The following is a 14408-nucleotide window of genomic DNA, read 5'->3' on the forward strand; positions in this document are numbered from 1 at the left end:
AAACCTGTGTCCCCTGCATTGACAGGCAGGTTCTTAACCACTGTGCCACATGGGAAGCCCCTGGATTTCATTTCTTTTGGATATATATCCAATACTGGGATTGCTGGATTATATGGTAGTTTTATTTTTAATTTTTTGAGGAACCTTCATACTGTTTTCCATAGTGGCTGCACCAACTTACATTTCCACCAAAAAGGGTTCCCTTTCCTTCATACCCTCACCAACACTTGTTATCTCTTGTCTTTTGGATAACAGCCACCCAACCAGGTGTGAGGTGATATCTCATTGTGGTTTTAATTTGCATTTCCCTGATGACAAGTGATGCTATGCATCTTTCCCTGTATCTACTACCATTTGTATGTCTTCTTTGGAAAAATGTCTACTTAGGTCCTTTGCCCACTTTTAAATTGGGTTATTTGGTTTTTTGCTATTGAGTTGTAGGAGTTCCTTATATATTTTGGATATTAAACCCTTATAAAATATATGGTTTGCAAATATTTTCTCCAATTCCATATGCTGCCTTTTCATTTTGTTAATTGTTTCCTTTTGCTGTGCAAAAGCCTGTAGGTTTGATATATCCTACTTGTTTATTTTGCTTTTGTTGCCTATGCCCTATCATCTGTTAAATCTAATCTATTATTGTATTTTTCAGCTCAATAATTTCTATTTATTTTTTATAGATTCTAATTCTGATATAATTTTTCATCATTTCCTCTATTATCTTGAATATATTAAATATAGTTTTTTAAATCCCTGTCAAATAATGCCTATTTGGATCTTTTGTAGGTCTGCTGATGTTGTCTGTTTCTTCTCTTGGTTTGTCATTCTTTTATGCCTGATAAGTTGCATTTTAAAAATTTATTTATTTACTTATTTATTTACTTATTTATGGCTGCATTGGGTCTTCATTGATGCATGTGGGCTTTCTGTAGTTGTGGCGAGTGGTGGCTACTCTTCATTGCGGTGTGTAGGCTTCTCTTGTTGTGGAGCACAGGCTCTAGGTGCGCAGGCTTCAGTAATTGTGGCATGCAGGCTCAATATTTGTGGTACACGGGCTTAGTGGCTTTGCAGCATGTGGGATCTTCCCAGACCAGGGCTCGAACCTGTGTCTCCCACATTGGCAGATGGATTCTTAACCACTGTGCCACCAGGGAAGTACAAGGTGTATTTTTTTTAATGTCTGGTAAGTTTTGATTGAATGCTTGAGACTGTGTACACAAACCTGTAAGGCTCTGGTTTATCTTATAGTTTTCCAAAGAAAATTTAATTTTCTTCTGGTAGGCATATCACTTTAATCCAGTCAAAACTGGGTTTTAACACAATAAATAGAAAATGTAAAAGGATGAGCTAAAGATGAAATAAATAGCATGCCAAATGTCAAAAAAAATAGGGTTTTAGGCTTTTTAAAAAGCTAGTCTATTGTATGCCGTTATTACAGTGTGTAGCTCTACAACAGTTTCAACTGAAAGCTTGTGTTTGCCAAGGGCTTTCCATCTTGGCAAGCCTTAAACTCCCCTCAACTCCCACCTCTGTCTCCCCGGCAAATGCTAAGTTACTGAAATCTCTGCTCAGTCCTTTAGCCTCCAAGAAGCTGTTTTCTGCTTCATGTCCTAAAATATTACCCAGCATACATGTCACTTAGAAACAGGCAAACACCTGTTGGGGAATTTGCTCACAGATATTTGGGTTCAGTTCTCTGCAGTTATTCCTTCAGAATCTCAGCCTTTTGAGTTGGAAATGATTGCTCTTGACACCTTAAAACATTGTTTTTTAAATACTTTTATTATTTTGTATTTTTTAAAAAATGTTTTTACTGTATATTAATATATATGTAATATATTACTTTTATATTTATTTATTTATTTATTTATTTGCGGTACGCGGGCCTCTCACTGTTGTGGCCTCTCCCATTGCGGAGCACAGGCTCCGGACGCGCAGGCTCAGTGGCCATGACTCACGGGCCCAGCCGCTCCGCGGCATGTGGGATCCTCCGGACCAGGGCATGAACCCACGTCCCCTGCATCAGCAGGCGGACTCTCAACCACTGTGCCACCAGGGAAGCCCTCAATTATTTTTTATGATTAGCTCTTATGCAAATTCTTGGTAGTAAAGTTGGTCTGATATAAGTTATTCCATCATAATCAGAGATGGAAGTTCTCTGGGCCATTTTTTTGGAAGGTGTGACCACATGATCCTTTCAAAATTCAAATCAGATCACATTAAAATCATTCTTTTGTTAAAATCATGTAATGGCTCCTCATTTCAATCAAAGTTAAATATAAAGTCCCTTTCAGGGCCCCACAAGGTCAGATACTCCATTACCTCTCTTACCTCATCTTCCACCTTCTGAGATTAGCCATACTTGACTCCTGATGTCTTTTCCAACAGGTCAGGTACCATCCCACCTTGGGACCTTTGCTGGTCCCAAGAGAATAACTTTTTCCCAGAGTTTAACTCCTTCACCTCTTTCAAATCTTTGCTCAAATATTACTGCCAACCACCCATTTAAAATTGTAAATCGTCCTTCTCTCCCCAGATCTTCTGATCTACCTTACCCTGTTCTATTTTTTGTTGTTGTTTCTACTGCACTTCCACCTTTTAAAATACTATGTATTGGGCCTTCCCTGGTGGCACAGTGTTTAAGGATCCGCCTGCCAATGCAGGGGACATAGGTTCAATCCCTGGTCCGGGAAGATCCCACATGCCGTGGAGCAACTAAGCCCATGTGCCACAATTACTGAGCCTGCGCTCTAGAGTCCGTGAGCCACAACTACTGAGCCTGCATGCTGCAACTACTGAAGCCCATGCACCTAGAGCCCGTGCTCTGCAACAAGAGAAGCCACTGCAATGAGAAGCCCGTGCACCGCAACGAAGAGTAGCCCCCACTCATCACAAGTGGAGAAAGACTGCGCACAGCAACGAAGACCCAACACAACCAGAAATAATAAAAATAAAATAAAATAAAAAATTTAAAAATAAGTTTAAAAAAATAGTATGTATTTTAATATACTGTGTGATGGATTTGTTTATTATATTTAATGTTTGTTGGCTGTATTCTCTCACTAGAATGTAAGCTCCACAAGGGCAGGGATCTTTGTTTTGTTGAGAGATGTACTCTAAGCCTAAGAACTAGAACAATGAATGGCACAGAGTAGATGCTAAATTCATGTTTGGTGAATGAATGAATAAACTGCCTTCTTATATGACTCTGAAGGAAAAGCAACAAGTATTGATATTTACTGAAGACTCCATATGTTGTAGGATTGGTACAGGCACTACAGAGATACAAAGGTGAATAAGACATAGTACCCAGCCCAAAAGAACCATAAAGTTGGCTTACTGGAAAATAGGCAGGCAAATATTCATTTGGGCCAAGATGCAAAACAAATGTCTTTTGTTCTAATTAACATTTATATTTTTATTTCATGTTACCTGTTGATTACAGAAGTTGTTTATAGCTTATGGAAATTCAGATAAAGGAAATATCCAAGAAGTTCATGAACATTTGACTTTATGAACTTCCACAGACTAAACTTACAAAGCTGCTAACAAATCAATCTGACTGCCACTGACAATCTCAATATAAGTCTTACTTAGTAATTTTCATTTTTGTTGTTTGTTTGGAGGTGCTCTATTAACTCCATTACTCCATAAGTGCAAAATCATGGAAGTGATGAATGCACTATAAGAAGACAACTATGATTATGACAAAAATGAAAAATAAGTAAGGTTTAAAACATGTTATGCTGGTAAGGAAATAACTGTTGTGCACAGGTAAAGGATGAAACACTTGATAGTCTGAAGGACAAGTAACAGATAACATATAATGTTAAAGATGTAATGCTTAAAACAGTGGTTCTCAATTGAGGGTGATTTTGCCACCCCAGAGACATTGGGCAACATCTGGAGACATTTTTGGTTACCACACCTTGGGAGGTGCTAGTGGCATCTAGTGAGTAAAGGTCCTGGATGCTGTTAAACATCCTACAATGCACAGGACAGACCCCGACAGAAGAATCATCCAGTGCAAAATGTTAATACTGTCACTGTTGAAAAATCCTATTTAGATAAAAATCAATAGAAGGCAAGAAAATATAATGACAAAATGAAAAATGTTTGATTGTACAGCTCAAGAATCTTCACCATTGACCCTGGGTAAAATTACTTCAGGAAATGGCTAAGAATTTATTGGAGAACATAAATGCTAGACATATGCACTATGTCATATGCCATAAATGGTTCCTTTAGTATGTTGCCCCATGAATCTGTAACACGTGAAGCAAGGAATAAGGCAGTAAGTGTAGATATCAGAGCTGCCAGGAAATTCTCCAAAATCTTGTAGGCATCATTAAAAGTGTAACTAACTGACTCAACAGTGTCTGTTTTTGAAAAACAAGATTCTGATTAAATGTATCAGAAAGGTGGAAGTGAGAATGTCTGATTTTAAAGCTTCAAAGGACAAACTCATACTCCAAATAGGTGGAAATGCTCCTTGGTACTGTAAAGTCTCTTAGTCACCATGGAGTAGTTTTATGGAACCCAAACTGTTGGCATATAGATAGGTTTTTGAGGTTGGATGTTATAGGTACACAGGTTCATGACAAAATTAATTAGAAGATAAGGCTAGAAAGGAAAGTTAGGGGAAGACGGTAAAGAGTTCAAGGCCAAGCTAAGGAGTTCATACTTTAGTCTGTAGGTAACAAGTTGTTTTTGAAGAAGGGAGTGATGTGATTAGAGGCCAAGTTTTAGACTTTTGTTGTAGTGTTAAAGGACTTCCAAGGTCAGAAACTCTAAAGCAAGATCATTTTGCAGGTTACGCAACGGTCCACATGAGAGATGATGAGGGCCTATCCCAGGGTCCTGAGAGGTATGCCTGTTAGCATAACTGATGCCATCTTGGGTCCACACAGTTTCTCCTGTCCTCCCACTGACCTTACCCGGGACTGTACTGTGCAGTGAATCACTTCTCTGTTGTTAAGGGCTTTGTAGTTAATAGATATTGCTTAATAATCATTAGGACCAGGTGACCTCTATGCTCTGTTAGCCTCCAAACAATGATGAAGACCTTCCCTGACATATTCCTGGCATCCATGAGAATAGTTACCCATTCATAAATCTTGACTTAGGAATACACTTCCTGTTTTCAAGCACATACTCCCCATGCCCTAGATTAACTATAAAGTTGTCCCAATGGCCCCTTGGCAGTGTGGAGTGTGACTACACATGTTTCCAGATCGTTGTCCACTCAATCCCATCCTGTGAGTAAGTTATCAATATAATAAGCTGATCCATTGATTATATGGAGCTGCCTGCCTCAGTTTTTGGTCTCAAGATGCCTTCTCAGTTCGGTAGGCACTTTTTGTTCCCTTCATCCTCCAACATGAGATAATAATGGTATGTACATATTGAACACAACATCCACTAAGTTTATAAACAAAGCTTAAAAGAAACATTAACAAAACAAAGACAATTAAGTCAATGGAAAGAAAGGAAGTTTAAAAAAAGATAAGTATGGAATAATTAATACGACATGTGGTAGGAGAAAAAGATGAGCCAGGCTACCTTTTGATTTCCCTGAAGTGGTGCCACAGTACATGTTGGCTTAGCCTTCTTTAACCTAAAATTATGTATTATCATAAATTCACTCTTACATAAATCCAGGGTACATTAATTTTTTTAAATACAGTAAGAGATAAGTAGCTTGCTTTCAGTGAAATTCACTTGTTGAAGGACATCATATGAAAATTAAATAAACGTTAAAGGAAGGAAACTCCTTCTATCACAAATAATCCAATCAGAAGCAGATATGAACCAACTCAGTATCTCGATTTTTGTTAATAAATTTTACCAGTGGATGAGTGTTAGGTCTGACTTTTCCCACCTTTATCTTATCACTAATCATGATTCAGGAAATGCTAGAGGAAGGGACTCAAGATTAGATGAACAGGGTATCTAGATATGCCAGATACCAATTATCAGTTATTTGTGCTCTTTTTACCTATTAATTACCACAATCTGAATTTTGTCATAATTAACTTTTGTTCCTATTGGAATAGATCTAGATAATGAGTAGGTTATTAGAGGAAATATGTCACAATTGAATCTGCTGTGGGCGAGATAACCCATAAGAATTCCAAATTTCTTGTAACTTCATTAAACTTTAGAAGTCAGCTATAACTTTTTTTTTCTGTTCTCTATTCAATCAAAACATATATTAGTTCTTAATCCATGTGATACAGTTTAATGAAGTCAGCTTACACGGCTGCTTGGAGGTATCCTAGCAACTTATTACCATGGCAACATCACACTTCCTAGTTGTCAAATATGGGTACAGTCAAGATGAGCCGACCTAGTATTCACACTGAGGTTTGGGACTCAAGACCAGCCTTACTGATTGTTATGTGATAAGGTTTTAGTGGTCCCTAGGGACACTCCTCAGATTCTCTTCCACCTACTGACTGATAGCTGAAATTCATCTCCTTAGCGTGAAGGGCTTTATGTCCTTCAAAAAACATAGAACATCCATTTTTTTAAAACAGTGTCCAATATCAGAATAAATATCTTTGTGTATTGGCTGCATGGAACTTTTAAAGATAACACTGGTGAGTTGAGAGGTCATATTGCTTCAGTTTCATAATATTAATTTAAGGGAATTAAACTCACAAATCATCATTTCAGGTCTGCTAGTCTGCCAGCTAGAGGCAGTTTGTCATACCGCAGGATAGTCAGCTGTAATTTTTAAATGCACTTCACCGCTAAGACTATTTTCAGTTATATTACCAAAGTATGCCTTGAGATTCACTGAAAAATTTTATCATTTAAGAAATTTAAAAACACATTAAACTTTTATCAGAGTTTTAAAATCAAATATCCACATATGGAGATTTTTTTAAAAAAGGATATGGGGTTATATACAAGACAGACAAAAATCAGTACTTCCCTGCTTTGCCAAGACTGTTCTTTCACAAAGCGTTGTTCAATATGCAGAGGAGAATAAAATACTTGTAGGCAACCCGACATGTTCTCAGTAGAATGGCTAAAATAAAGACACAGGGAAAAGAACCAACATTTACGTTCGCCAAGCAGTTCATAAGCAGCGTGACACTCAGCCACCACTCTTCCACTTTGTGTCTGAAGAACCTTTGTCATAACACAAATATAATATAGTCAAATTATTCTTCATTAAATTAAGTAAATTCACACTCAAGCCAACATAAAATATTAAGGGATCATTTCACAAACAGCCAAATTGCAAATGAAAAAAATAATGAACTGAAATCGGATGAAAAAGGAAGCAAATTGAAGACTTAAAATCTAGAGGCCCAATGGGTTAATTGTTGGTGCTTTCCGGGTTTCCAGTTTCTTTAAGATGATCATATGCATTGAAAGAAGGGTAGCAAGACTGGTCTGTACTGAGACAAGTCCATGGCCATAGGCAGCCCTACATATGTTTGCCTGGAGGTCAAGAGTGAGCTGAGGGTCAGGGATACAGGTGTCTCGGTAACAATGGAAACTCACTGTCCTTAAGTAGGTTTCATATTCATGTTTCCAATGGTGTCTCTTCTTTCTACATCCCTGTCATTCCTCCTCTTTAACTGCTACCATCTACTCCACTAGCAACTCACAATCTCTCTTCTACCATCTCTGATTCTGCCTTATTTCACCATAACCTCACTTCAGAAAGAGTAATTTTGCTTTTTATATTTTTATAGCTTGACAATCTGTCCTCGAATGATATTAAAAATGATGGGAAAAGCTTTATGTATGTTATTGTTCACTAAGGTGTTATTTGCAAAACCAAAAAAATGTCAAAGCAACTTGAAAGTCCAACAATAGGGAACTTAAATAAAATTAAATAAACTATGGCTCTACAATGAAATATAATGTGGCCAGTAAAGACTGTTTGAAGATTATGTCGTAACATGAAAAAAATGCATACGTGTAATATTAAGTAAAAAAGGACAGAATAAAAAATTGTAAATACACTAAAATCACAACTCCAATAAAAACCCAAAATAAAGGAGGGTAGAAGAGAACCTCCAACATGTTAGGATGGATAAATTATCAAATAATTATTTTTATTTTTTCCCCAAATTTTCTACAAAGTTCTTATTTATTTTCGTAATTTAGATATAAACTATCCACAACTTTTCATTTTCAGTATATTCTAATTCTTTATTTATATTACCAAAATTTGTTTCCAGAGTAATTAACAAGACCAATAATACTAGTGGAAAACTCAAGAAATATATTCTGAAATTCCAATATGTGTGTGCTATGTATAACTAGATGACTTCAAAGCACACTATGGCAGGAGATAATATGAAAATATACATCCTCCCCTAAAGAGAGTTACAACTCAGACTGCTATAAATGCTTCAACTTTTTTTAGGCTGGCAAAATGAATTAGTACTAGGCATTCAATAAATACTTGATGAATAAATAAATAAATCAAAGCAGAAACCAAACAGTATATGAGACTATCTTACTAACTTACAGGTCCCTTTGGAGAAAGAAGTTTTCTTTTAATGCTATGTCAGGCAATCTGATTTATAGCAGGAAAGGTGTTTATCATAATGTGTTTAAATGGCAGTATTCAAAGTCAGTGGGACTTTTCTGGCTGACAAACTTATTTCATCTGATAGCAATGCAAGGTCTTCATTAGGCTGACATCTCATTCAGGATCTCCCCTCACACCACTTCAGTCAAACTAGAAATGAAACACAAGGTTCTCTATTCAGGATACAGAAACCTCTTAATATTGCAAAGAGTTCAGTTATTTATATTGCTAAAAATTCCAATATTCTCATGAGCAATCTACACTAAAGCAATAAAGATTTTTTTAAGTAAGTCCTTAAATTCCTTCTGGCAATGTCACTTGAAAACAGAAAAAAGTACCTACTGGTCAAACTGAATAAAATCGCTAATTGAGATTTTTAAAAATTAAATCCTTTATGCAAAAAATAGTAGGCAAGAAAGAATTAGATTCACTAGCCAGAAAAACCTCTACATTCAGCAGTGTTACTATAAATAAATATTCAACAAAAGAGAATCGAAAAGAAATGACCTACCTGACAGGAGGCATCTCGGTATCAGCATGCAGGAGTCTTTTATGAACTTCTAGTGGAGTGGAACTTACACTTTTTTGGCAATTTTGCAATCCTGGTAAATATGGCATTTTGACACATTCTTTGAATTCTTCTAGACCAAATGCTGTGGTGTATTCTAATTAAAAATAGTATAATAACCATCTGTATTACTTCTTAATTAAATGTATATAATTTTTTTTACTATATACTAAAATGCATAATAAATATACCAAATCAGTCATTAAGAAAATAAAATTAAGCTACTGTAATTGAGCGAGCATCTTTCCCAAGAGAATACCTTTCAATTCCGAGGATAGGGACTGTAGGCAAGAGCTGATTAAGGGGCTAAGAACTATTAGAAGAAGGAAGAAGAGCAGCTTCACAGATCTCCCATAGTCATCACTGTCCTTCATTATTTTATTTAATCAGAATTCCCAGAACATTAGATACATTCACATTGAAAGACAGATTAAAAGCACTTTCAAAAAAAACCCAAAAACCAACAAAGAAAGCACTTTCAAGAATCTTGTAATATCTGCTACTTTAAATCCTTTCACCTTCCTGCTTTTGTGTAGATATCAAGAGGTACAAACACATGATTATCGGAGCTAGCAGTGAGAGAGAAAAGAATTCCATTTCAGGCATTGATTTTAACTTTCACTCTGTAAAATCCCACATCAAATCTATAAACAGCAACATCTGAAGCATCAGGAGGGCTTCTTCTACTGACCTCAGGTATCACTGGTATAAGACATTGTTCAAATTATTCTTTTTTAAAAAAAAACTTCAAAATGAAGACAGTAAATGGAAAAAGAAGATTAAGAGATTAAAGGTTTGGATGATTTTTAAACATAGAGAACTGTTTTCTAAGCTTTCTCTACTAAGTAAATCTAGCATAGCAATAGAAACAGTATTTAATGGGACTAGAGTAATATTAAATGCTCAAAATGCTATTTTTTAACCTTTGATTATTCTTTTTCGGAAAAAATAGTTTCTTTGATCAAAATCATGTAGAGTTTCTTTTCAGTAATTAGATTTGGAGGTAGGAGAACAGATAAACTGGTGTATCTTTAATAGGACTCTAGTAAAAACGTCGAAAAAATACAGTAACACACTCAAAACCAGGAGTGATGAAATGGTTGGGGAGTTTGAATTTTGCTGTTTTCAAGAATTCTATCTCCATTAATAAAGCCAAAGGCAAAATTCAGTATAAACAAGAAATACAATTATAATTTGAAATTAAGGGGGAAAGTTATTACACTCGTATACAAGTCAAAAGTTCTGAAATTAGTCTTTATTGAGCAACTATAAGATATAAGATACTTTCCACATAGCTCACTCAAAAAATAAAGTTTGGGTTAGAATTATTAATACAAAAAGGTGCTGTTAAAGATTTGGGTTTCTTAAAATATAAATACCAACTTGAGGCATTTAAAAACAAACATGACTTACAAAAAGAAGTATGATCCAACAGAGGTAGCACTATACTGATATCAAGAGTAGTTCTTCGTAATTTGTTTTTTATCATGAGTTATAGAATTACCTTAAGTAAATTATTCCTAATCTGCTTCCATTTTTCTTTTCCATAAGCCTACGGTATTATCTTTCTTCCCTTAATGTGACAAAAATTATTTAATGTCTCTTGACTGATTAGAAAAGTATATGTAAATTGAAGGTACTATTTCTATATTTTTGTAAGTAAAATAAGAATAAAATGAAGTTACCTTTCCTCATCTTTTGTGTTTCTAAAACTGCTTTCCTCCAACTTCTCTCGAAAAGAAAACAACTGTCAAGGGAATGTCTGGTGACATTAGAAGGTTCAAATTTGAGCTTGGGAGGCAGCCTTGGCATGTTTTCTTCTTTTTTCAACGGTGCTGATAAAAGTAAGATGCTGCACCAGATTCAGGAAACAAAACACAGAAAAACAAATTGTTTTCCATCATACAAATGAAATACTAATATAGATTTTTTTTTTTTTTTTTTTTTTTTTGCGGTACGCGGGCCTCTCACTGCTGTGGCCTCTCACGTTGTGGAGCACAGGCTCCGGACGCGCAGGCTCAGCGGCCATGGCTCACGGGCCCAGCCGCTCCGCGGCATATGGGATCCTCCCAGACCGGGGCACGAACCCGTATCCCCTGCATCGGCAGGCGGACTCTTAACCACTGCGCCACCAGGGAGGCCCCTAATATAGATTTAAATGAAAAGTTTACTTATAACATGTAAATACATATTCTTGGGATTTTAAAGCAAGAGGCCTTTAAGAACATAGCTAAAATAAGTTGTAAGACTTTTTTCTTTTAAATATTTTATATTTTAATGAATTCTTTCAAATTTGAGGTTACAGATATTTGGCAATATAAAAAAATCTAAAGTTCAACAGCAAATTATCATGTACATGACAATGTAATGCTTAGGATTCTCTCCAAAATATTACCATTATGCACCATGACCAAGTGAGATTTATCCCTGGGATGCAAGGATGGTTCAACATACAAAAATTAGTTAATATGATATACCCCATTACAGATGAAAGATTAAAAAATCACATGCTCATCTCAATAGATGCAGAAAAAGCTTTTGATAAAATTCAACATACTTTCATAATAAAAACTTTCAACAAACTAGAAACTGAGAAATTATCTCAACATAAAAAAGGCTATATATGAAAAGCCCATAGCTAACATAATCAAAGGTAAAAATTGAAAGCATTCCTCTAAGATCAGGAGCAAGGCAAGGATGCCCACTCTCACAACTTCCATTCAACATAGTATTGGCAGTCCTAGCCAGAGCAATTAGAAAGAAAAGGCATCTAGATTGGAAAGAAAAAAGTAAAACTGTCCCTGTTTTCAAATGGCATAATCTTATATATATTGAAAACTCTAGACTCCACAAAAAAAGTTAGAACTAATAAAGGAATTCAGGAAAGCTGAGGGATACAAAATTAACAAACAAATGTCACTTGCATTTCTATACTAACAACAAACTATCTGAAAAGGATATTAGGAAAACAATCCAATTTATAATAGCATCAAAAAGAGTAAACTACTTAGGAATAAGCTTAACTAAGGGAGTAAAAGATTTGTATGCTGAAAAACTATAAAACATTGATAAAAGAAATTAAAGAAGACACATACAAACGGAAAGACATCCCATGCTCATGGATTGGAAAACTTAATATTGGCAAAATATCCACATTACCCAAAATGATCTAGAGATTCAATGCAATCCTTATCAAAATGCCAATGTAAAAGAATTAAAAATTTTAGTAAAAACAATTTTAAAATTCATATGGAATATAAATCAATGAATTTAGAACATTCCCTCACACCACACACAAAAATAAACTCAAAATGGCTTAAAGACTTCAATATAAGACATGACACCATAAAACTCCTAGAAGAGAACATTGGCAAAACATTCTTTGACATAAATTGTAGGAGTGTTTTCTTAGATCAGTCTCCCAAGGCAATAGAAATAAAAGCAAAAGTAAACAAATGGGACCTAATCAAACTTATAAACTTTTGCACAGCAAGGGAAACCATAAACAAAACAAAAAGACAACCTACAGATTGGGTGAAAATATTTGCAAATGATGCAACCGACAAGGCTTAATTTCCAAAATACACAAACAGCTCATACAGCTCAACATCAAAAAAACAAGCAATCTGATTAAAAACTGGGCAGAAGACCTAAATAGACATTTCTCCAAAGAAGACATAGAGATGGCCAACAGGCACATGAAAAGATGCTCAACATCCCTAATTATTAGAGAAATGCAAATCAAAACTACAATGAGGTATCACCTCACACCAGTCAGAATGGCCATTGTAAAAAAAGTTTACAAATAATAAATGCTGGAGAGGGTATGGAGAAAAGGGAACCCTCCTACACTGTTGGTGGGAATGTAAATTGGTGCGGTCACTATGGAAAACAGTATGGAGGCTCCTTAAAAACCTAAAAATAGAGGTACTATGTGATCCAGCAATCCCACTCCTGGGCATATATCCAGAGAAAACTCTAATTAGAAAAGATACAGGCACTGCAATGTTCATAGCAGCACTATATACAATAGCCAAGACATGGAAGCAACCTAAATGTCCATCAACAGATGAATGGATAAAGAAAATGTGGTAAATATATATACAAGGGAATATTACTCAGCCATAAAAAAGAATGAAATTATGCCATTTGCAGCAACATGTATGGACCTAGAGATTATCATACTAAGTGAAGTAAGTCAGACAAAGACAAATATTATACCATATCACATATGTGGAATTTAAAAAAAAGTACAGATGAACTTATTTACAAAACAGAAACAGACTCACAGACATAAAAAACAAACATATGGTTACCAAAGGGGAAGAGGGGGGAGGGATAAATTGGGAGTATGGAATTAACAGATGCCCACTTCCATATATAAAATAGATAAACAACAAGGATTTACTGCATGGCACAGGGAACTATGTTCAATATCTTGTAATAAACTATAATGGAAATGAGTTGAAAAAAAAAAAGAATACAGATATATACATTTACATGTATAACTGAGTCACTCTGCTGTACACCTGAAACTAATGAAGTATTGTAAATCAACTATACCTCAATTTAAATAAATAAATAAATAAAAATTAATATGGACCCCAAAGGACCCCAGATAACCAAAATAATCTTGAAAAAGATGAAAGTTGGAGGCATCAAACTTTTTGATTTCAAAATATGTCACACAGCTAAAGTAATTTAAACAATATAATACTGGCATAAAGACAGACATATAGGTCAATGGAACAGAATAGACTCCATAAATAAATCCATACATATACAGTAAACAGATTTTTGATGAGAGTGCCAAGAATACACGATAGGGGAAGGATAGTCTCTTTAACAAATGGTGTTGGAAAAACTGGATATCCACATGCAAAAGAATGAAGTTGAACCCTTATCTTACACCATACACAAAAATCAACTCAAAATGAATTAAAGACATAAACCTAAGACCTGAAAGTGTAAAACTCCTAAAAGAAAACACGGGGATTAAAGAAGGTGTGGCCAAGATGGTGGAGTAAGAAGATCCTGAGCTCAGCCCCTCCCACTGACACACCAAAATCACAACTATTTACAGAGCAACTATTGATGAGAAAGACCAGATTAGCAGAAAAAGATCTACAACTAAAGATATAAAGAAGGAACCACAAGGTGGGTAGGAGGGGCAGAGATGTGGTACAGTTGAGACCCCATAACCCCAGGTGGGCGACCCACAAATAGGAGGATAATTACAGTTTGCAGAGGTTCTCCCCAGGGAGTGAGGAATCTGAGCCC

The 14408-nt window shown here is 35.5% G+C and overlaps 1 protein-coding gene across 1 annotated transcript in view; it reads right to left on the minus strand.

Moving 5' to 3' along the window:
- C13H8orf89 (chromosome 13 C8orf89 homolog) overlaps positions 1 to 10976 on the minus strand; it is a 49222-nt gene extending 38246 nt beyond the window's left edge. Inside the window, exons 1-4 of the mRNA XM_060116424.1 lie at positions 10814 to 10976; positions 9072 to 9225; positions 5563 to 5617; position 4151 (exon numbers count right to left, since the gene is read on the minus strand). Of these exons, the coding sequence (XP_059972407.1) occupies position 4151; positions 5563 to 5617; positions 9072 to 9225; positions 10814 to 10940 (337 nt within the window). The 5' untranslated portion in view covers positions 10941 to 10976. The remainder of the gene's footprint in view (positions 1 to 4150; positions 4152 to 5562; positions 5618 to 9071; positions 9226 to 10813) is intronic.
- Positions 10977 to 14408: the final 3432 nt, after the last annotated feature.

This window comes from Mesoplodon densirostris, chromosome 13 (assembly GCF_025265405.1).
Source record: "Mesoplodon densirostris isolate mMesDen1 chromosome 13, mMesDen1 primary haplotype, whole genome shotgun sequence".
Lineage (NCBI taxonomy): Eukaryota > Metazoa > Chordata > Mammalia > Artiodactyla > Ziphiidae > Mesoplodon > Mesoplodon densirostris.